Below are 21642 nucleotides of genomic sequence, written 5' to 3' on the forward strand. Positions count from 1 at the left end.
ACAGATCAAAATCTGAGTCTAATGCTTTGTATATTTTATGTGTTCAGACATGCGTGGGCATGGTTTAGAAAACAGATGGGCAAAATAGCAAAGGGTAATCAGCAGAGAGAAATGATATTTCTGAGAATAATATAGTGGATATCATACCAAACTTGTTCTGGGATCCAGATGTACAGGTTGTGATTAACTGAAACAGAGGGACTTCCCTAAATGAGTAGGAGGCACTACTCTCTGATCTCTCAAATAGAACCTGCAGAGATCACACACAGCCTTGGCACCTCAAGGGCTATAGTATAGCATTGGCATTTGGTGGGCAAGTTGGGTAGAGGAAGTGTCTGTGGTACCTGGTAAAAACCATGCAAGGAGGGTAAGGAAATATCAGATAATAGATGACAGATCTCAGTAATATTTTTGATAAAGATTCACTGGGAACAGTGAATACAGAACTTTTTTCAGATCCTATGTGATTCTTCCATGTTTCTTAGAAAAACATGGCGGACTTCACATTACAGAGGCCTGGAGGTGTTGATTCTGAAAACAGGTCCAAGAATCAGCACAGTTAATTGGATTAATCACTAGGATACTAGGATGCCATCTTTGTTGCAAAAGTGAAAAGACTGGGGAAAGTTAGGATTAAGTATTTTAGAAAAAATTTCTACTATGTTCCCAGCACTGAAATATATATGGTGGTTCAAAAGCTGATTCAGTCCACTCTTTGATTTAAAAATCTCATACTCTAGAAAGATGTCTGAATGTGTAGTCCTATGTAGTACCTTTATACACCATTATAGAATGCATTAGATTGATTTCAAATAATTGAGACCTGGATGGCACTTTCAGAGCCACTCCTGGCACAGTTGCTCAATACATATACATGAATCAATGGGTGACAGTTGCACTGTTGAATAATAAGTGTCAGGTACGTGTTGGTACTAAATAGTACAATATTCCTGAAGACCAAACAAATAGGCTGACCTATTTTGAAGCTGTAATCAGGATGAAGTAACTATGAAATGCTTTGTGTAAGTGATGTCTATATATTTTTCTCAGTAGAGAGAATAGTCTGATGTAGTCCCTGATATGCTCATAAATATATGAAATGCTGTAGGAGAGACGGTAACAAATTCTGAGAGTCAAGATAAGAAGTTCAATGGTAGAAAGAAGGAGAGGAATAAATACTTCGTGAAAACTGTGGCACCCAATCCTTCATGGACAGAAAACCTTGGCAGGGTCCTTCAGTGACATGGGTGACGAGAATGTAAATAATGCCAAAATGCAGTGAGTGGGTTGCAGAAAGTCTTTGATCTGCTTCTTGATTGCAACGTTTTTTTTTTTTTTTCACCTAATGAGACCCTGTGAATTATCAGCACGGCCTGATGCTTTCCAAAGCCCGAGCATCCCCATCCGCAGCCTCAAGGAATGGTTCTTAAAGAGATGCCTAGTTGAGTTGTGAATTTCTTTCATGCAGGTTTCTGAAGTCCTGGCAGGTAATTCAATCAAATTCCACTCTCCACCTGTCCCATTTTCCCCTCACCCTTGCCCTACCTGCCAAGAAAGAAAGATAAATGGAAACCAGAACTAACTGAAAACCATTTGGAGTATTACATTCCCATCCCAGATCGTTTCTGCCTAAACGCCTGGGGTTTGAGTTGCTTTGGGTCAACGCCAGTCCAGTTTATCTAAGGAAGCTTTGGACTGCAGCTGTTTTACAGGTTTCTAGCCTGAAAGACCTCAAGGTAGATGCAATGTGACTCCTTCCCCCTGGCTCAGGGGAAGGAATCAGGTGGAATTGTGTTATCCTAATAAAGTCCTTGCATAGACTCCCTTCTACTCCTTATTAACCACTGCAAAGCACCCACAGCGAGAATGTGAGGTCACATACCTAATGACATACATAGATTGCTTCTAGAAAGGATGAGTACTGGGCTAACAGTAACAAGCAACTAGGGGGGAGTGAAAGAAGCAAACTTTTTGTAAAGTGCACCTTGAATCATCCACGTATTCACTCAACAAATATTCATTGAATACTTATTGAATACAATTAGCCTCTGGAATGTTCCTTATTCCAGAGACGGGAATAGGCAATAAGGCGCTAATGACGAAAGGTCTTGGCTCTATGGCTCTAGACATTTTGAGTTCATCGTCTACAGTTCTAATAAAATGTTAAGTTATTAGAGGGCAATATGTTGAACAAGAATTCACAGAAAGCAGTGACTGACTCATCCTCTGGGTGTTGGGGAGGTTTCCCATACAGTAATATTTGACCTGAAGGCTAAACAGGCATTAACGTGTCATGGCAAGGGGAAAAGAAGGAAGAGCTTATGGAAAGTTCGAGAATCTGAAAGCAGCATGTAGTTCTAATTCAGGGATTAAAATTCAGTCATAAGAGAATGGGATATTGTCAGTTGCAGGAATACAGATGAGCCCTGAGGACATTAAGGGAAGTAAATCAGGCATTAGAAAGACCAATACCACCCGGCATGTTCTCACTCACATGCGGAAGCCGAAGAAGTTGATCTCCTAGAATTAGAGAACAGAATAATTCGGGGAAAGGGAGGCTGAGAAAGGGAAGGGGGGGGACGAAGAGAGGACAGTTTATGGGTACATGGGTGCTGCTGCATGGGAGGAATGGTTTCCAGTGTTCTGTGACACCATAGGGTAACTATGGCTAACAACTCTTGTATGTCGAACAACAATGCATTTCAAAATGTGGCATTTATACACAATGGAATTTTACGCAGCACTAAAAAAGAACAAGATCATGGCATTTGCAGGTAAATGGATGGCATTAGAGAAGATTATGCTAAGTGAAGTTAGCCAATCCCCAAAAAGCATATGCCGAATGTTTTCTCTGATATAAGGGGTTGACCCAAAGTGGGGTAGGGAGGAAGAGCATGGGAGAAAGATTATCTCTAGATAGGGAAGAGGGGTGGGAGGGAAAGGAAAGGGGAAGGGAATAGTAAGGATGGTGGAAGGAGACGGTCATCATTATACAAAATACATGTATGAAGATGTGAATTTGGTGTCAACATACCTTATATACCAACAGAGATATGATAAATTGTGGTATAAACGTGTATTAAGAATTGTAATGCAAAAAAAAAGAGAGACTACATGTATAATGGCATAATTTGGCGTGAACATACTTTATATACAGAGTTACGAAAAATTGTGCTGTAAATGGATAATAATGAATGTAATGCATTCCACTATTGTCATGTATGTAATAAATAAATAAATAAAAATAACTGGGACAGAGAAATTGGACTGTACCTAATGCAAAGAAACAATACATGTTGGAGGAGATAATATCTGATCTGATCATTACACATTAACACGTATACTAAAATGCCATGCCATACCGTGAATATATAAAATTAATATGTATAAATTTAAAATAAACATTAAGAAAAATCATCTTTTTGTACTTTGAGGATGGATTTTGTGCTATCGAGTCAGAAATGATGAGGCCATGCTCTTCTGTATCCTGTAGGTGGTGGTGGTGTGGGGGGAGGGGCACGGATGCATATCAAGGTGGGAGGAGGCACAATAGGTTTATGTTTTATGATGACCCATTAAAAGTCGCACAGGAAATGAGTAATGTCTGAAGTCAGGCAGCAGAAAGGGGCGGCTTAGGGGCCTGTGAGTGTGGCAAGAGAACACAGCACAGGGAAAGGCTGAATGTCTACAGTTCTGTGCACTCTGTTGCTCGCTGTTTGTCAAACTTTACGAAATCCACTTACCCTTATGAATGCCAGCTTAGCTCTCTCTGGGTGAGACTAGCATAAGCACAATACTGTCCTCATAAAGTATTATCTTGAGAAAAAGAAAAGACAGTTAATGCAAAATTACTCAGTATCTTTTGAAATGCTGTACTAGGGGTGGGGTGATTAACAATGCTATCATAGGAAACCGTCAACATAATGTTTCTCCAGATTTCAGATTAGAGAAAGGCTTGCTTTTCTCTAAAGTGGAGATTGACACATCTGTATTTATATCCTCCCTTAATGTGCCAGGACTTTGGAAACCATCGGTGACTCATGATTTCATCCCTGGAGAGTTGTTGGTTTGAACCATTTTAAGTGCCCAACTCAGTAGCTTTTAGTCCATTCACAGTGTTGTGCAACCATCATTTGTCTCAAGTTCGAAAACATTTCCATCGTATCCAAAGAATAAACCATACAGTATTTGGCAATCACTAACTTGTTGACTCTATTGATTTGCCTATTTAGATATTTCTATAAATGTAATTTATACACAAACATATGTATATAATATTCCATTGTATATTCATTTATTGGCAGGAATTTGAGTTTTCTCCTTTTTGTTAGTAATGAACTGGATGCATGTACAGGTATTTATCTGCATAATTTTTCAATTCTTTGGGGCACTTATGTAGGGGTCAATTGCTGAGTCATATGGTAAGCCTGTGTTTAACTTTTTGAGAAACTGCCAAATTGTTTTCCAAAATGGCTACACAGTTATATATTCTCATTGGTAATGAACCAAAATTTTAATTTCTTCTTGTTGTCTCCCAAGATTTATTATTTAAAGCTTTTATAAATAGTCATCTTAGTGAGCATGAAGTAGTATATCATTGTAGCTTTTATTTGCATTTCCCTAATGACCAATAATATTTGACATCATTTCATATGATATTGGTTATTTTTATATATTCTTTGGAAAAATGATTCAGTTCTTTGCCCAGTTTTTAATTAACTTTTTTTTGGCTTTTAGATATTGAGTTGTAGGAATTATTCATATATTTGGAATACCAGACCTTTATCTAATATATGATTTATAAGTATTTTCTCTTATTGGTTGTCTTTACACATCAAAATGGACTTTGATGCACAAAATTTTTTAATATTTATGTAGTCTAGTTTATCTATTTTTTTCCTTTGTTGTTCATGCTTTTAGTGTCATAGCTAAGAATCCATTGTCAAGATTATAAGGGTTTATCTCGATGTATTTTTCTAAGTGTTTCAGAAATTTAGCTCTACATTTAAGACTGAACCATTTTTACTTGCATTTTATGGGTGATGTGAGATAGGAGTCCAACTATATTCTTTTCATGCAAACAAACAGTTGTCCCTGCTATATTTTGAATAGACTATTTTTTCCCCATCAAATGACCCTTACATCCTTGTTGAAAATCCTTTGAGCACAGATGTATGTATTTGTTTCTAGGCTTTCAATCCTATTCCATTGGTCTATATATTTACCCTCATGACACTATCAGAACATTTTGACCATGGCCTACCATGGTTATGGTAATGTGGGTTTAGGGGCTGTAGGTGTCCGGTCATGTCTCTTGCCACGGAGCCTTGCCATATGGTTTGTTTGGGCCAATAGATGTGATGGATATAAGCAGACTTCTAAAATGGGCATGTGCACTAGGCTTTGTTCTCTTGGTGCCTCTACTATCATCATGAGGACATGGCCATGGTAGCTTGCTGGAAGGAGAGACACTTGAAGCAAAGCCACATCACCTGTTTGCTTAGCAAAGATCATATCCTAGATCAGATTTCCAGTTAGACCATCCTCAGACATAGAAGGAAGCCCATTCATAATTAACAAAGTGCTTAGGTCACAGATTATTAGTCCCAAATCTTATGAAATTTTGTGGTTACTTTTTACACAGAAGAAGTTAACTAATATACCATTTGAAGCTTATTTGCAAAGCTCAGAAATATTTTGGGCTTTCGTGGGCTGAGTAGTTTCAGGTGTCCAGCCAAAGGAACCTTCCTTTGCTTCTTTCAGATTTGGAAAGCAGCATAGTATAGAGATAAAAAGAATAGGGCTTTTTTAAAGTTATCATTAGAATATGCCTTGTTATCAGAAAGAGGTGCATGTGAATTCTAATTTTGCCAAATGTAAGCTCAACCATTGGGGAAAGTAGCTCTTAATTCTCCCTTCGTATTTCTGCAAAATGTGGACCAAATGTTTGTTTTAAGAGATTACTGTGAGTGTTAAATAAATGTCTGTAAGGTTTTTAGCAGGAGGCTTGATAAATGGAAAGCACTTTTGTTAATAATATCGTGGTTGTTTTTTCTTATTCTAAGGAAAAGAATACCTCCGGAGGGGAGGTCGCAGAGGCCCATCTCACAACAATAGCCCGGCAGACTTTCCAAAGATGAAAACCCCCACACTGCAGCATTGTAAAGGACCCACACAGTGAAAATCAATGCAGGAAAAGGATAACAAAAGAAGACATAACTTCAGTAGTAAAGCAAAAAAGACACAGGATGATAGTCTCTCTAGGACTCTGCTTCATCAAATTGAGAGCCACACTTTCTGGCACCATGGTGCCATCGGGCCCTTGACCTTGACCACAGTCACTCCTGCTTGTCCTCAAGGATACAGGCCTTCATAATGGCCTTCTTTCTTCATTCTTTGTTGTTCATTATTGTTTATAGGGAAGTGGAAAAGGTGAAATGTTCCACCAAGATGGCTTAACATGTAAAAATATCTTGATTTTCATTTTTAAACCTAAAGGAACAGAGACAAACTATTTTCTTTTCCTAAACTCTACTTTATGTTCTTCATATTAAAGTTCAGAACAAAGTTTTTTGCTGCTCCTAAGAGAAACCCCCCAAAGGGGAGTACAGAGGTTAATACCAGAAACACTTTTGACAAATTTCTGCCAGGTTTGTGGACAGAAGAAGGCAAACTAAACAGACCTTGGGCTGGGGAGAATGTAAAATTCCACTCCAAAAACAGTTCAGAAGCTTCTTATATCTTTTAACATACCTACCTTATGATCTAGATATTCTACTCTTGGCAATTAACCTAAGATCAATAAAAACTTTTTACCCAAAAACTTGTACAAAACTCTTTGTTGATTGTTTCCAACTAGAAACAACCCAAATGACTATCAGTTGATGAGTGGATAAATAAAACATGGTACATCCATACAATGGGCTATTATTCCACAGTAAAAAAAGAATAAAATAGAAGACACAATCGATACCATGAAAGACTCTCAAATTCATTATGCTAAGTGAAAGAATCTGAACTCAACACACTGAATACTTAATGATTCCATTTTAGATGACACTCTGAAAAAGGTGAAGCTACATGAGCAGTCAGATCAATGGTTGCCAGAGTTAGAGGATAGGAAAAAAAAAAGTTAATGTCATAGTCAACGTCTCACCACTCTGACCAAAAGATCGGACAAAAACAATTTTAGAGAAGAAAATAGTTTATTTGATGCTCATTGGTTTCAGAGGTCTCAGTTCATAGACATTGCTCTGGGCTTGAGGTGAGGCAGAACATCATGGGAGAAGGGCATGGAGTTGAAAGCAGATCAGAACGTGGCAATCAGGAAGTGGAGAGAGCACTCCACTCTCCAGGGACATCATACAAACCCCAAAGGCATGACCCCAGTGACCCACCTCTACCAGCCATGCCTGACTTGTCTCCAGTGACCACATGTTAGTTAATATCAGTGAATTAATGCGCTGATTCGGTTCAGGCTCTCAGAACCCAATCATTTCATCTTCAGACTTTCTTGCATTGTCTCACACATGAGCTTTTAGAGGATAAACTCATATCCAAACATAATGTTCCTTAATCATAGGAAATAGGAAATGGTAGCACCATGTCATCCTCCATTGTTCACTTTTTATGTGAATAATTTTTAATTGATTTTACCACACTTTAAGAGGGTCTCTGGTAAGCCCAAAGAACCTGATAAAAGAAGGTATCTGTGAATAATGGTCTTCATTCTTCAGTCTTTGCTGTTTATTATTGTTTATCCATTCATAAATGGCCTAATTGGTTTAAATATAAAAATGTGACATATTTACACAATGGAATTTTACTCAGCAATAAAAGAGAATAAAATCAGGGCATTTGCAGGTAAATGGATGGCGTTGGAGAAGACAATGTTAAGTGAAGTTAGCCAATCCCCAAAAAAACAAATGCCAAATGTTTTCTCTGATATAAGGAAGATGACTCACAGTGGGATGAGGGTGGGGAAACATGGGAGGAATAGATGAATTCTAGATAGGGAAGAGGGGTGGGAGGGAAAGGGAGGGAGCAGGGGATGAACAAGGATGATGGAATGTGATAGGCATCATTATACAAAGTACATGTATGAAGACATGAATTGGTGTCAACATAATTTATATACAAACAGAGATATGAAAAATGGGGCTGCATATGTGTAATAAGAATTGTAATTCATTCCATTGTCATGTATTTTTTAAAAAATCAATAAAAAATAAAAATTGAAGGCAATAAAACATAACTCAAGTACCCAAAGCATCACCACAATGAAGAGAGTACATGCTAACTAATGAAGCAGTTATAGAGTAGATTGCTCAATGAGCAGATGGTGGAATTAGTTGACTCATACCAATCATTCCAACTATTATTATATAATTTTATATTATATCATATTACATCCACATCCTATATTATTATAGTATATCATTCCAGGATGGACCTTTTCGCATAAAGTTTCAAAATTACAAAGACTATAAAATTTTATTTCAATAAAACAAGGATATCCCACCTTAAGTAGAAGTTAGGATCTAAAGTACATATATGCTCACGTTTAGACCTGGGATATCCCTCAAAGGCCCCCATTAAAGGCTTGGTGTTATTGAATCAATTTGGGTACTGTTGGGAGATGGTGGCAACTTTCAGAAGTGAGGACTCCTGGGAGATCTTTATGTTACTAGGGGTGTGTCCTCAAATGGCATTATGAGACCATGGTCTCTTTCTTTTGTTTCCAGCTAGGAGGTAAAAGCTTCATCTACCATGGGCTCCTATCATGATGAATTGACCTGCTATGGGACCAAAACCAATGGTCCAACAACACATGGACTGGAACCTCCATAACTGCAAAACAAAATAAACCTTTCCTCCATATAAGTGGATTATCTCAGATATATTGTTGCAGTAATGGAAAGCTGACTGACACAGTAGACCACACAAATTGCCCTGAACTTTCTATAGCATGTTATAGAAAGACCAACGTTTACCTCGACACAGTTATTTTTATTAAAAATCTCAACACAGTTATTTTCTTCCTACAGAACTGAAACAGAATTATCCTTTCTTCAGTAGCATGTCATCTGTGAAAGGAGTCACAGTGCCTAAGATTTCCCTCCTTTGCACATTATGTTCACCTGTACAGTGGTGAGGTGATAACAAAGAAGAAAATTGCAGATGCATCTCTCTCTCTCTCTCTCCTTACATTTTCTCCAGGATATTGTTCTTGGGATGGAATCACCTCCACTACCAACACTGTAGTTTCTTTTCTTCTCTCTCCTTTTGATTTGTATGTGTAATTGGATTTGTACAAGTTAAAGCTAACCACAGGGTGACTCCATAGTAAATGATGAGGTTTAAACAAACTTCTCAGAGAATGACCACTAATTAACAATTCACAGGACAATGATAAAGGGAGCCATTTCCTCTGCTATCCATAGTCCAGAGATAAGCCCTGAGATGGTGTTAGTTAACATTAATGAATTCAGTTCTAACTGAATTAAATCTCCTTCGACTTCTCTCTCATTTTCTCTTATGGATCTTCTTTCAATTTTCCTTTCTTTCTTTGCCTAAATTTCTACCAATTCTCCCTAATTCCTTCATTCTGAATTTTTTTCCTCCCTATCTCCCTTCCTTATTGATCTTATAAGAAATATCAACCCCAAATTAACATTGTAATATTCCAGCTCCTGTTTTTAAAATCCTAATCTTCTGTGAAGAAATTTTTTTTTGAAAATTCCAAGTTGTTCTGGAAAGACAACAATTAAAGTTAGTTTTCTAGAGTCAGAGATAAAACACACACACACACAAATACACACATACACCCCACTATTTTATTGAGCCAATCTTGCTCTTGACACAATTTAATTATCTAGTGCAACAAACCAGATATCTTTCATGTCTGGGCACTTTAATGGAGCTTTGACATGAGGGATTTAATTAAGGTAGGGGATTCAAAAACAAACTTAGAAGTTAGACAATCTCTTTCTGGAGCAGTAAGCATAAAAAATTTATTACTGAAGATTGACATTCCTAAATGAGGTTTATTACTTCATTTCTAAATGGGCTAAACCTTATTTCTGATGGTGATGCAGCCATTTTCGTTATTTTATCTAGTTAGGTTTTGCCAGGAAGAGCATTGGGGGATCAATTTTTTTTTCCCAAGTATTCAATTATCTATATACATGCAGAAAACACACCTTAAAAGCTAGAAACAATCTTAAGTATCATTACATTGGAGATTTTCTATATGTATTTAAAATACAAAATTTAAATCTCCAAGTGCCTACATGAAAAATTCAATGGTTGGCTCAAATCACACAGCTGTTTAGAGGTAGCAAAAGGCATTGGAACTCAAGTCTTCTCTCTCAAAACATGTCATTCTTGGAGCCAGGTATGCTGCTTAGTGATTGAGTGTTTGATTGCCATGAGTGAGGCCCTGGACCACAAAAAAAAAAAAAAAAAAAAGCCAACAAACAAATAAAAAAACTGAATTAGTCAACTTTCTGTTGCTACGACAAAACACCTGAGAAAAGTTTGAAGGAGTAAAGATTGATTGTGGCTCACAGTTTCAGTTCATCACCTGTTGGCTTCAATGCTTTCAGACCTATGGAAGGCAGCACTTTATGGTGGGTAAATATGGGTATTATGTGCATATATACTCATGTATATGTGTGTGTATACATACATAATATAATGTTCATTCCTCAACAACCAGTCTAATCCTTACATCTTGTTCCCTGATATACTATTGATTAGGCACTAAGATTGACACTGAGATCAGCTATGGACTGAGCAGGTCTTACAGGTTTTGTTTTGAAGATTTCAATCATGAATCTCTAATTCCTTTGAGAAGCAGACTTAGGAAGCCAGGTTTCTTTCTTTCTAATATATATATATATTTTTTTTATCAAGTAAGTGATTGCACATACGAGTTATGACAGGATCTGTTGGCTTTCTTCCAATATTTGTTTCCTTCTCTTTTTCAGAGAAGTAGACTTTCTAATAAAATAAATGGCTTCCAAAATACATTACATTTCTCAGATTAGCTTGGTATGAGGTATGTCTCTGAGGTCAAATTCTGACCAACGGGAAAAAAATGTCAGGTGGTGGTTTCTGAGGTCCTTTTTTAGGAGAAAACTGCTTGTCCATTTCCCCCATCCTACTGTTGCCTAGATGTTGTTTGGAACGTGAGGACATGACCCAGGAATCCTGGAGCAGAGAAGGACAGGCAGCCTGGCTCTCTGAGAGCCTTGGAAGCAGAAAGAGCTACCATGCCACCCCTGGGTTCTCATGGGAAAAGAATAAAACTTTCTATCTTGTTCCAACCATGGTTTTGTTGAATTTACATGTTCCTTCCGTCTCCAATCATAAATAACACTGTACTCCCATTTGGAGTGGAAGAAGGTGTATAGTGTGATATGTATTTGAAAGATTTTTTTTTTTGTTAGATGTTTACAGTTTAAATGGACTAAAAGACTCCGCTTATGATTGGACAGAGTAGAAATTAATTAGCAGAGGCACTAATAATCAAGAATCCAGAAAGCCAAGGCTCTTATTTAGTTTTACCTAATAGCATTCTAAAGGTATTATATGGGTGGGTTTTATTTTCCTTCAAGAAAGATACTTTAGATTGGTATCTTAGATTGTGCCAAGATTAGTGTTTTTGCTACCTAGACCAAGGAAGCCAAAGGATGCAATAATTTATACTTATATAGTGGCTTTAAGATCAAAAGCCCATCTGCTGTCTGGTGTTTCAGAGTAGTGTCTCTGTCTCGAGGATGATTTGGATATGAATATTTTCTCCATGGCTGTGTAACATTTGCTAAATTATTTAATTTCTCTCGGCTGTAATTTCCTTCTTTGTAAAACAGAGATAATAACAACCACAAGGCCTATTTTATGTGTTTTTAATGAGCATTCAAGGAGTCAATATGCAATCTTGGTACATAGCATTTCCTTAGATGAGCAGCTCCCTGTCTGTTTTCCGTCACAGCCTATCTGGAGATGCCCCTGTTTCTGTCCCTTCACCTCTGGTGGATCTCTCCGGTATCACGGTACCATTTAGATGTAAGAGTCATTCAGCTACACAGGCCTCGTGCTGGGGTGGAAGAACCCTATTGGGTCTTAGCCTTTTGCTCTAAGGCTGTCTTAGGAACACCAAGAGGTCATTCTCTGGGATGCATATGCCTCCCTGTGGTTCCATACCTCGGACCTACAAACCTATCTGATACTTTGGTTCCTACCATGTCCTTCAGCCACTCTCACTGAAGCCTCTCAATTGTCCTCATGACTGGAGGCACCCAATAATTTTCCTCCAGCCTGTCCTGTCCTCTAGCCAAAACATCATTTTATAATTTCAAAGGAAAAAAATAGGGAATAATATAATTTTTTTCTTCTCTTAAATATCTTGATCAAAATTCCTTTCGATTCCTTTAAGGACAAGCATGTTTTGAAGTCCTAGCATTATGAGGAATCTCCTATATGTTGACTTGCTTCTCTCCTGTTCTTCTTTGAGGATACACACATAATGATATGTCTACTGGGAAGTGGTAAAGACCAGAAGATAAAAGTTCTAGGGCAAATGTCTCCAAATCTTTGAAAATGTTATCCTGACAAACTTATAAACATGGTATATACAATACAGAAGTGAAATGACTTATCCAAACAATTGGTGGAAATGGAATTGTACCCATATATTTGTCTATCAATCATGTGCTAAGAATTCTACAATGTGGCTGTCAATCTTGGAAAGAGAGTGATAAGTCACTATTTAGATGACAGGGTATCCAGCAGCCTCAACACTAAGAGATTGCAAAATAGCTGTGACTCCAAAATAGCTGTCACAACATTCTAGAATAAAAGCTCATGTTCTTATCTTGCCATACTCTATTTTTTTGCTTCATTTACATACCTTTTACCTTAACTCCACTTTCCAGATCAAAAAAAAATAAAAATAAAAAAGGAAGTCAGATATTAATACTGTGCCATTCCTAGGTTTCTAGATAATCTTTATCATTCATTTACTTTTCACCTTCATATTGTTTCTTGACTCAAAAAAATCTTATAGTAACCACCGGACAGGCATCTGACAGAAGTTAGAAAGTATGGCTTTAACAGTCCTAAAATAAGGAAGTAAAAGACATTTTAAGAAACAATCTGGAAATTAGATTTTAAAAATAACAGAAGTCTGTATTAATTTACTTAACAAAAAAGATGAAACAGGTTTAAATATTCCATTTCCCCTGAGAGCAAACCAGATTTACAACACAGAGCAATTATTATAATTCATAAGAATGACACCAATCATCACTAAAAGGTCAAAGGAAGGTTAATATGGTCTGTCCACGGGGGTTCTAAAAAAATGCAATGCACTTAAAATATGAGAGAATCATTTTTTTTTAAATTTTGGTTCAAAGGACTAAAGCATAATTATCTGAAAGGCTGACTTATACATAACACCTTTCTGCCCGGTGATATTGAATAAATGAGGCAACAATTTTTAGCATTAAGTATAAAGGATTTAAAAAAAAAACTTGGGGTTTCTTAGTTCACTTCAACACTTTTTAGTAGTTGCAAACTACTAAAAGAAAAGCCTGTGTCTTGGTAAATGATTGTGAGCCCGTGGTTCTAAAGGTCAGCCTATTAATTTCCCATTAATAGGATTCCTGAAAAATGTGCATTGAAAATTTGCCTTTAAATTTTAAAATGAGGTTGAAATCATGGGAAAAGTTATTTCATATAGAAAAGTAAATGAAATCCATAGTTTCAATTACAGATACAGAATTAACATAGATAACAGTCTCAAGAGATGTCGTGAGTTTTTGAGAAAAAATTTCTGGATCAGTTTTCACAGAATCCTTTAGTTAATAGCTACTCATTCCACTGAGAAAGGGCATCTTTGGTCTAATGTCTTATAAACTGGAAATACATTTAAATAAAAAGAAAGAGATACATTGTCATGTTTAGAGTAAATAATCTATAAGTTATTAGAAGTAATAAATTTAGCAAACTACCAGATACAAGACCAATATACAAAACTCTATTGTACACTTGGCCTTCTATATCATAACTTCCCCATAAAAATATTCAGCCAACGGAGAATTAAAAAAACCCTTAATTTTTTTTTACCTCTGTAGTAAACATGCACAGAGATTTCTCTTATCATTATTACTTAAGAATACAATAGAACAATGATTTACTCTAGGATTTACATTGTATTAGAAATCTAGACATGACTTAACATATGTGGAAGACCTTGCATTGCCTATAGGACATTTTATGTAGGAGACATGAACATCCAAGGAATTTGGCATCTGCAGATAGTCCTGGAGTTAATTCCCCACAGATACTATGGGAAAACTGCATATGTATATATCCTCAACAAATAAGTGAAATATGAACTTTAAAAAAGTGATATTGTCATAATATTTTTTAAAAACTTATATACCTTAGGGCCTAGTTATCAAATATCCATAATCTTCTGTACACTGAAAACTATAAAACTGGACTAATACAGTGGTCGCTAGCCATATGTGGCTTATTAAGCGCTTGAAATGTGGGTAGGTCAAATTGAAGTATGCTTTAAGCAAAAAATATAGACTGGAATTTGTAGATTTGGCATGCAAAAAAGAACATAAAACTGTAACCACTAACATATATTGATTGCATGTTAAAATTATCATCCGGATATATTAAGTTAAATAAAATATGTTAACATCAATTTCATTTGGGTTTTTTTTTTTTTTTTGACTTTTCAAAAATGTGGCATTTTGGAGGCTGGATTTGTGGCTTAGTGGTAGCAACCACAGGAGGTACCCTTGGAATTTGTGCCTCAGGTAACCCAGGCCATGTCCAGAGAAGAGACCTCCAGGAATGGCCTCTGTATCTGAGCCAGCAGCATCCGGGGCAGGGGCCTGGTGGTGTATTCTTATATGAGCATAGGGAAGTTAGGTCTCATTGATTCTACCCATTTTCCTGTTCCCCTCTCCTCTCCCTTCCCTTGGTTGTCTCCTTTTGAAGCTCCCTTGGCCTCAGGATCACTCTGCACTTCAGTGATCTAGGCTGAAAAATCCTTCTTTCCTTCTCAAGTGTTTATATGCTGGTCAAAGTGATCCACTCATGGGTGACAGTACAATGTACAGTCCAGTCCAACTACATAGAAGGAGAGATACCGGTGAATTACCTGCAAGGCCACACTGTTTGGAGGGCAGGTTCAATGCTTTCATGAGAAGCCAGAGAAGAGGATTTCAGATGTCATGATGCTAAGGAGGAAGTTTAAAACTTATTATAAACCTTCCTTTCCCCCACCTCCTAATGTGGACCCCATTGTTCAGGACCACCCCTATGGACCATCTACTTCTCTTGTTTGTCCCTATGGAGCATGAAGTTCCCCATGGGGGAGATTGTCCCAAGGAACAGCATATGGGTTTGCCTATGGACTGGGTCAGCTCTCCCACAATCTTCCCGGAGGAAGTGGGTGCTCAGGTCCCTAGAGATGAGGGTGTGTGGAGATTAAGGGGTGGGGGCTCTGAAGGCAGATTGCCTCTGAATCCAGGTGCCTAAGGTTATGACTTGGGAATGTGAGCCAGTTACCTGACTGTGCATGTTACATGTTCTTCTGTGAAGCAGGCAACCAGTGAGACTTAGCTCATAGGCTTCTTTGAGCCTAAAAGGAGCTAACACCCAGAAAGGGGGCATGTGGACATGAGCACAAGACCCTGCATATACTCAGGGAGGCCATGGTCACTCATGGCAGCCTGGGCAGCCTGGGGGCATTTGCCAGGCTGCATCTCTTGGAGAGTAGGTGTTTCTCGCCAACCCCAGCTCTGCCTATTCATTGCATCATGCCATCAAAACTCTGAAAGAGAGAACTTCCACAAACTTAGAGAACAGAAAGTAGGTACTTGAGTCCAGTCAATAGTGAAAAATGGAAGACGGTTATGGCACACTGTAAATACTATCTTACTGAATGGAAATAGAGACATATATTTGGGAAACATCTTATGAAACTGACAGATCCCAATGAGCTGAGGTTCTTTTAGGTCAGATAGCTATTTATTGGTTTTGTTCTACTATTACATAAAGTATGTGTGCGTGTGTGTGTGTGTGCGCGCACACACACACACTCACATTTTTTTTGTTATTGTTTGTTTATTTATTTATTTAGGGGTGCTTAAATTCATATCTCTTTGTTGACAAATACTTACGGGGTCATGAAGCCTTCACCACGATTTCAGTGGAAGACTTGGAGCCAGGCAAAGTGTTGCTGGGCAAAGTGTTGCTGGGCAAAGTCCCTGTAGGTGCCCCTGAGAGACCAATCTTTGATATAGTAAATGTAAAGTGAAGCTGTGGTGGAGACCCCAGGAATTATGAAATGCCAGACAGCCAAGCTGGGGGCTGCAGAGACTTTCAGGCTAAAAGACAACCCATGAGCACTGCAACCAAGCTCTGGGAAGTAACAGCTCACCATCAAGTGACCTGGTCACTGTAGGTGGATCAGGGGGCCTCTCTGCCCAGCTGGGTCTTGGTCTTATTTTGGCCTCAGTCCTTCTGCTGGACCCTAGTCCCTCATTTTGAAATGGGAATGATTATTGTGTGCAGCTGTATTTAGGATATATGAAAGTTCTCTTTGACTTTTCCAGGGCATCACAACCCAGAGTTGATCTGAGGTCTCAGAGGAGACTTGGACTTGGCCTGAACTTTTGGGCAGTACCAGAGCTGTGGACACTATGAGACTCTTAAGAGACAAACACACTGCATCTTGCTCTGTGAGAAGGATATGAGCTATTTAGAGACAGGGGCAGAATATTATATTTTGGATGTGAGGTGTCCATCGTAAGCTCTTGTTAATGCCAGAATATTCAAAGTTAAGAGGAGTAGAGTGTGAGAGCTGAAACCTAATGAATTCATCCTAGTTTGAATGAACTGACTGGATAGAAATGGTAGGTGGTGGGACATGTTTGGAGGAAGTGAGTCACTGGGAGTTGGTCCTGGAGGTTTTTGTCCTGTGGCCCTTTCCTGTCTCAGTTTTTTGACCCCCATCTGTTGATACATTTCCTCCACTGGGCCCTCCCCCCATGATGGGCTGCTGTGAGGACCCAGAGCAAGGGAGCCAATTACCTATGACTTCTGAAAATGTGAGGCCCCAAAATACTTTCCCTTTTCTAAGTTGTTCTTGTCATATACTTTGGTCACACTGACGGATAAAATGACTAAAGCAAAGGGGATGGGTCCCTTGGTTTTCTATCCCCGTTGTCCTTCCACATTTGTGACTCTCCTGTGTTCCTCTGTTGCCACGGCAGCCAAAGTTGTCAGAGCCCAGGCTTCTGACAATTGAACTTCTCAGTTACTGGATTCAGTACCTGAAGGACTTCAGGTAGCCTGTGTCTGCCTGAGGAGTTGGAAGCTTCTCTTTCCTGCAGAAAGTAAATAGAGTCAGGTGTGACAGAGTCTATAAGGTACGTGAGTGTGTGTGTGAGAGAGAGAACAGGAGAGAGAGAGAGAGAGAGAGAGAGAGAGAGAGAGAGAGAGAGAGAGAGATATCTCAAGGGAAAGCCAATGTTTGTATATTCCTTTCCCCAATGACTTGCTGGGCATCACAGGAAATGCTGGACTACAGATGCCATCAGATGATGTCAGGATGGGCATTTAAATAGCTGTATTCTTTCTAGAAAGTAATTTAACACCAATTCTCATAATTTAAAAATATTTTTAATCTTTGATTCAATGATCCCACCTACAGGACTACTTAAAGAAAGGCAAAAATGTGTGGATAAGGTGGTTTAGTATCATAAGACCATTCTTAATGGTCTTAATTATCTAAGGTTCATTGATCACCTATGTTAATGGTCGATGAATTCATTAGGTTTCAGCTCTCATAATTCTACTCCTCTGACCTCTGAATATTCTGGAATTAACAAGAGCTTACGATGGACACCTCACATCCAAAATATAATATTCTGCCCCTGTCTCAGGTGATCACCAAAAAGAGTTAATGAGAAAGTTCTTAAGGATTACAGAATAGTCATATATGTATTTCCTGCAGGTTGTGCTACAAAATTTAATAATCTCACTGTCTTTGATGTGAATTCCCATATATATAGATGTGTGCACACATGCATATATGTAGATAAGAGGAAAAAGAAGATTATAAAGGATTGCCATTCCCCTTGGATGATGGGATATGGGTATTTATTTACATCATTGACTTTCCTATACTTTTCAAATTTATACAACTGTCTTTTATGGCAGACAGTTCTTCCCACTGTAGTGATAAGACAAAGCATGAGAGGTATCAGGTGGAGGTGCTCAGGGCAGAGGGTCATTATTCAATAAAATGAGTTTTTAAAGAGAAAGAACTGCCTCTTGTGCCCTTGACTGGAGAGTGCAAATACAGGATGCTCTTCTGCCTGAGTGGGATAGCTGGGAATGGATAAAGGAATGGGCATCATTTGGGAAAGTGCATGAGTAGCTTTCCCCATATCACCTATTAATGTTTTTCTTTTGAATTTTCCAGGGTCCAAAGAGACTGGGCATTTGAGCTCTTGGACCCCATGGACGACTCGTCCTCTGGCAGCAGCTGCCCTGATATAGAGCAGTGCATTTCAGAATCCAAATCTTACCAGAGCCTGTCTATAGGCTATTTCCCCTCCGAGGACAATGTTGCCAGTGAGGGTATCACACCCTGTGAAGATGTGACCTCTGAGGATCCTCCCTCCCTCCCTCCTGACGAAGGGCCATGGGGAACCAACGGTGTAACGGGACCCATGGGGAGAAGAAATGAAATTCAGGAGAAGCCAGAGGAGCCTGGTGAAGAAGACGTGGATGAGCCCATGAATGGCGATGTGTGCAGCCCCTTCGACTACTCACAAATGAAATGGGCTGAATGGGAGGAAGATGATGAGGAGAGTATGTACAATTGGCAAGAGGAGACAGGATGCCAGAGCGTCTTAGAACTGATTTATTTCTTGAGAGTTATTGCTGTATGTCTAGACAAGGATGAGGAAGATGACGACTCTCTGTTCTCCGATCCTCATCGGGAGGAGGATGTAGACGACTCTGTACCCCCTGAGTCTCCTCAGGAGGAGGAGAATGTCCAGCCATCCAGCAGTGTCTCTTCCCATATGGATCAGGTCAGTCCTGAAGAGCAGGAGGCTTGTCAGGACTTGCCCAAGTATCAACCAGCAGAAAATGGAGACACTGAGGCTTGAGGAGGATGAAATTGTTGAGGTGAGCACAGAGCTGCCCCCCTGCAGAGGAAGGGACAGGCCCAGTGGGGGTGCCAGGTGGGACAGCATGGAGTCCTTGTACCTGCTGTGAAGCAGAGGAGGACCCCAGTGTCTGAGCAGTTGAGCAATGGGAGAAGGTCCACAGCCAGGAAAGGGGTCAGGGAAGAGGTGTTGGGGAAATGCCAGGGAGCACTGAGAGAGAGAGAGAGAGAGAGAGAGAGAGAGAGAGAGAGAGAAGCAGAGAAGCACTGTACAGACCAGTGTGTGTGCCTGTGTGTGGCTTTAATGTGAGTGAGTCCTGAAACTTTGCATTGACAGTTGGCTCATTTTGGTTAAAAACATAAATTGGAAATCCATAAATGAGTAATATTGGCCCCATTGCTGCTGACCCTGAATGTCTCTAACTCCTCCTCTTTGTCTTGGCAGATGGAAAGCCAGGAGCCTGGCACTGCAAAGAGCTCTCCAGTCTCAGCATTGCAGTCAGAGGAGGGGGACCTGCCTTCAGACAAGGAAGGCACTTCCTGTATGAATTTCCGGCGCTTCTTTCACTGGCTCAGGAAGAGAGTGGTGTCCTCCCTGCCAGGGAGAAAGCGCCGTGAGAAGGCCAAGAAGGTCTCATCCTGCTGGCGCTAAAGAGAAGACATTTGGTTGGAGGCCACAGGCTCCAACCTCAAGGATCCCTCTAGTTAAGAACCCTGTGCACCCAGAATTTTAATTGATTCCTGAGCCCATGTTGTAATGTTAGCATGGTTTTGTGTTTTCCTAATAAATGTTCTTGTTTTCCATGTCTTCCTCCTCTTCCATCATAACATCTGGGCCAGGTTGAAAGTAGGTATGTTGACCAGAAGACTGAGGTTGACTCTGAGGACACCACAGGGAGTATTCTGCCTCCTAAAGAGAAGGCCTTCATTTCTCTCTCCCTAGGCCCCTTCTTACTGTATTTCCCCTATTTCTTATTTAATGCATTTCAACATCTTTTTTCATTAACTCCTACCTGCAGTGTCAGAGGCAGCAGGACCCCTGTGACTCCCACGTGGCAGGATGGTTTGGGGGGAACTTGTGGGTCTGGAGTGAGTGGCAGAGGGCAGTGAGTCACTGGGAAGGCCATGTCAGTCAGTAGTGTTAGACAGTCAGAGAGCTGTTCTGATGACCCTGGGGACCAGGTGGTTCTAGCATGTTATTCTAAAATGTCCTGGCATGGTGGCTGGTTCTAGCAAGTCGGCTGGCATAAGGGGCAACAAGGCGGGGGGGGGAGGTGGGGGCTGGGCATGCCACTTAACCACACTAAGCCTGGTGTCTTCATTCATAAGTTCTGGAAGATGTTATTACAGACCTCACAGGGTTGTTCCAGAATGAATGAGATAAAGCAAGCCCTTGAAAACTACTGTGGCTCGTTGTAGTGTCCATGTTCCTGCGGATCTCTTAATCACAAGTCATTCAGGGATATCTAAGAGGGACTGAAAGTCAATTCTCATGGAGCTATTTCCCACACTGAAGCCTTTTTACAAAAACTTAACATTTTCAGCAGATCTTGATTTAACCAAATCCTCTCAATCCACTGCACTGTGCTCCCTGAATTTCCTTTGCAAGTGTCAGTAAAAATTCTCCCTACACTTTAACTTCTTTGAGGCTGGCTGCACTCATCCTTCTTGTTGACTCTTTCTGTGTTGCCAGTTCACCTCCAGGGCCACCATCCTCCTCCTCACTCATCCACAGATTCCTTCGAAAGTCTGTGTCTTCCACCTTTTACCACCACCCTGTTTTACCTTCATTGTTCACATTTTGAGAAGCCTATGAGTATTTACTCTTAGAGTCTTCCTTTCCTCAATTTCAACCTCTGTCTCTCCTTCCCTTCCACAGACCTTGAGAACATAGACTTCTCACTAGTATAATATACCAAAAAAAGAATATCTAGATTTTGGGGGTCCCAGGGCTCCTCATTCAAGAGTTAAAGACACGGGCTGGGGATGTGGCTCAAGTGGTAGCGTGCTCTCCTGGCATGCGTGCGGCCCGGGTTCGATCCTCAGCACCACGTACAAACAAAGATGTTGTGTCCGCCGAGAACTAAAAAATAAATATTAAAATTCTCTCTCTCTCTCTCTCTTTAAAAAAAAGAGTTAAAGACACGTATACCTATGGCCATAAAGGGTTGTGGGTGAGGTCATCTGTAACAAGTACACGAAGTGTACTAAAGAAAGAATACTTCAGCCTGAGAGGGTTGAATGGGAAAGTTTTCATAAAAAGCATAACATAAAGTCCATTTAAATTGGTATTTTCTATGTGTATTTGGTTAAAATTTTATAAATTTTATCAGTTTAACCACTTTGAAGCATACAATTCAGATATACTGAGTATATTCCCACCTCCATAAATTTTATCCTCAGAGTAAAACAATATACTCACATGAAAT

The 21642-nt window shown here is 39.5% G+C and overlaps 1 protein-coding gene across 1 annotated transcript in view; it reads left to right on the forward strand.

Moving 5' to 3' along the window:
• LOC139702482 (uncharacterized protein C12orf71-like) overlaps nucleotides 1–19865 on the forward strand; it is a 34197-nt gene extending 14332 nt beyond the window's left edge. The window contains exons 2-4 of the mRNA XM_071603816.1: nucleotides 17307–17380; nucleotides 18521–19136; nucleotides 19659–19865. Of these exons, the coding sequence (XP_071459917.1) occupies nucleotides 17307–17380; nucleotides 18521–19136; nucleotides 19659–19865 (897 nt within the window). The remainder of the gene's footprint in view (nucleotides 1–17306; nucleotides 17381–18520; nucleotides 19137–19658) is intronic.
• Nucleotides 19866–21642: the final 1777 nt, after the last annotated feature.

The sequence above is a fragment of the Marmota flaviventris genome, chromosome 17 (genome assembly GCF_047511675.1).
Source record: "Marmota flaviventris isolate mMarFla1 chromosome 17, mMarFla1.hap1, whole genome shotgun sequence".
In the NCBI taxonomy this organism is placed as follows: Eukaryota; Metazoa; Chordata; class Mammalia; order Rodentia; family Sciuridae; genus Marmota; species Marmota flaviventris.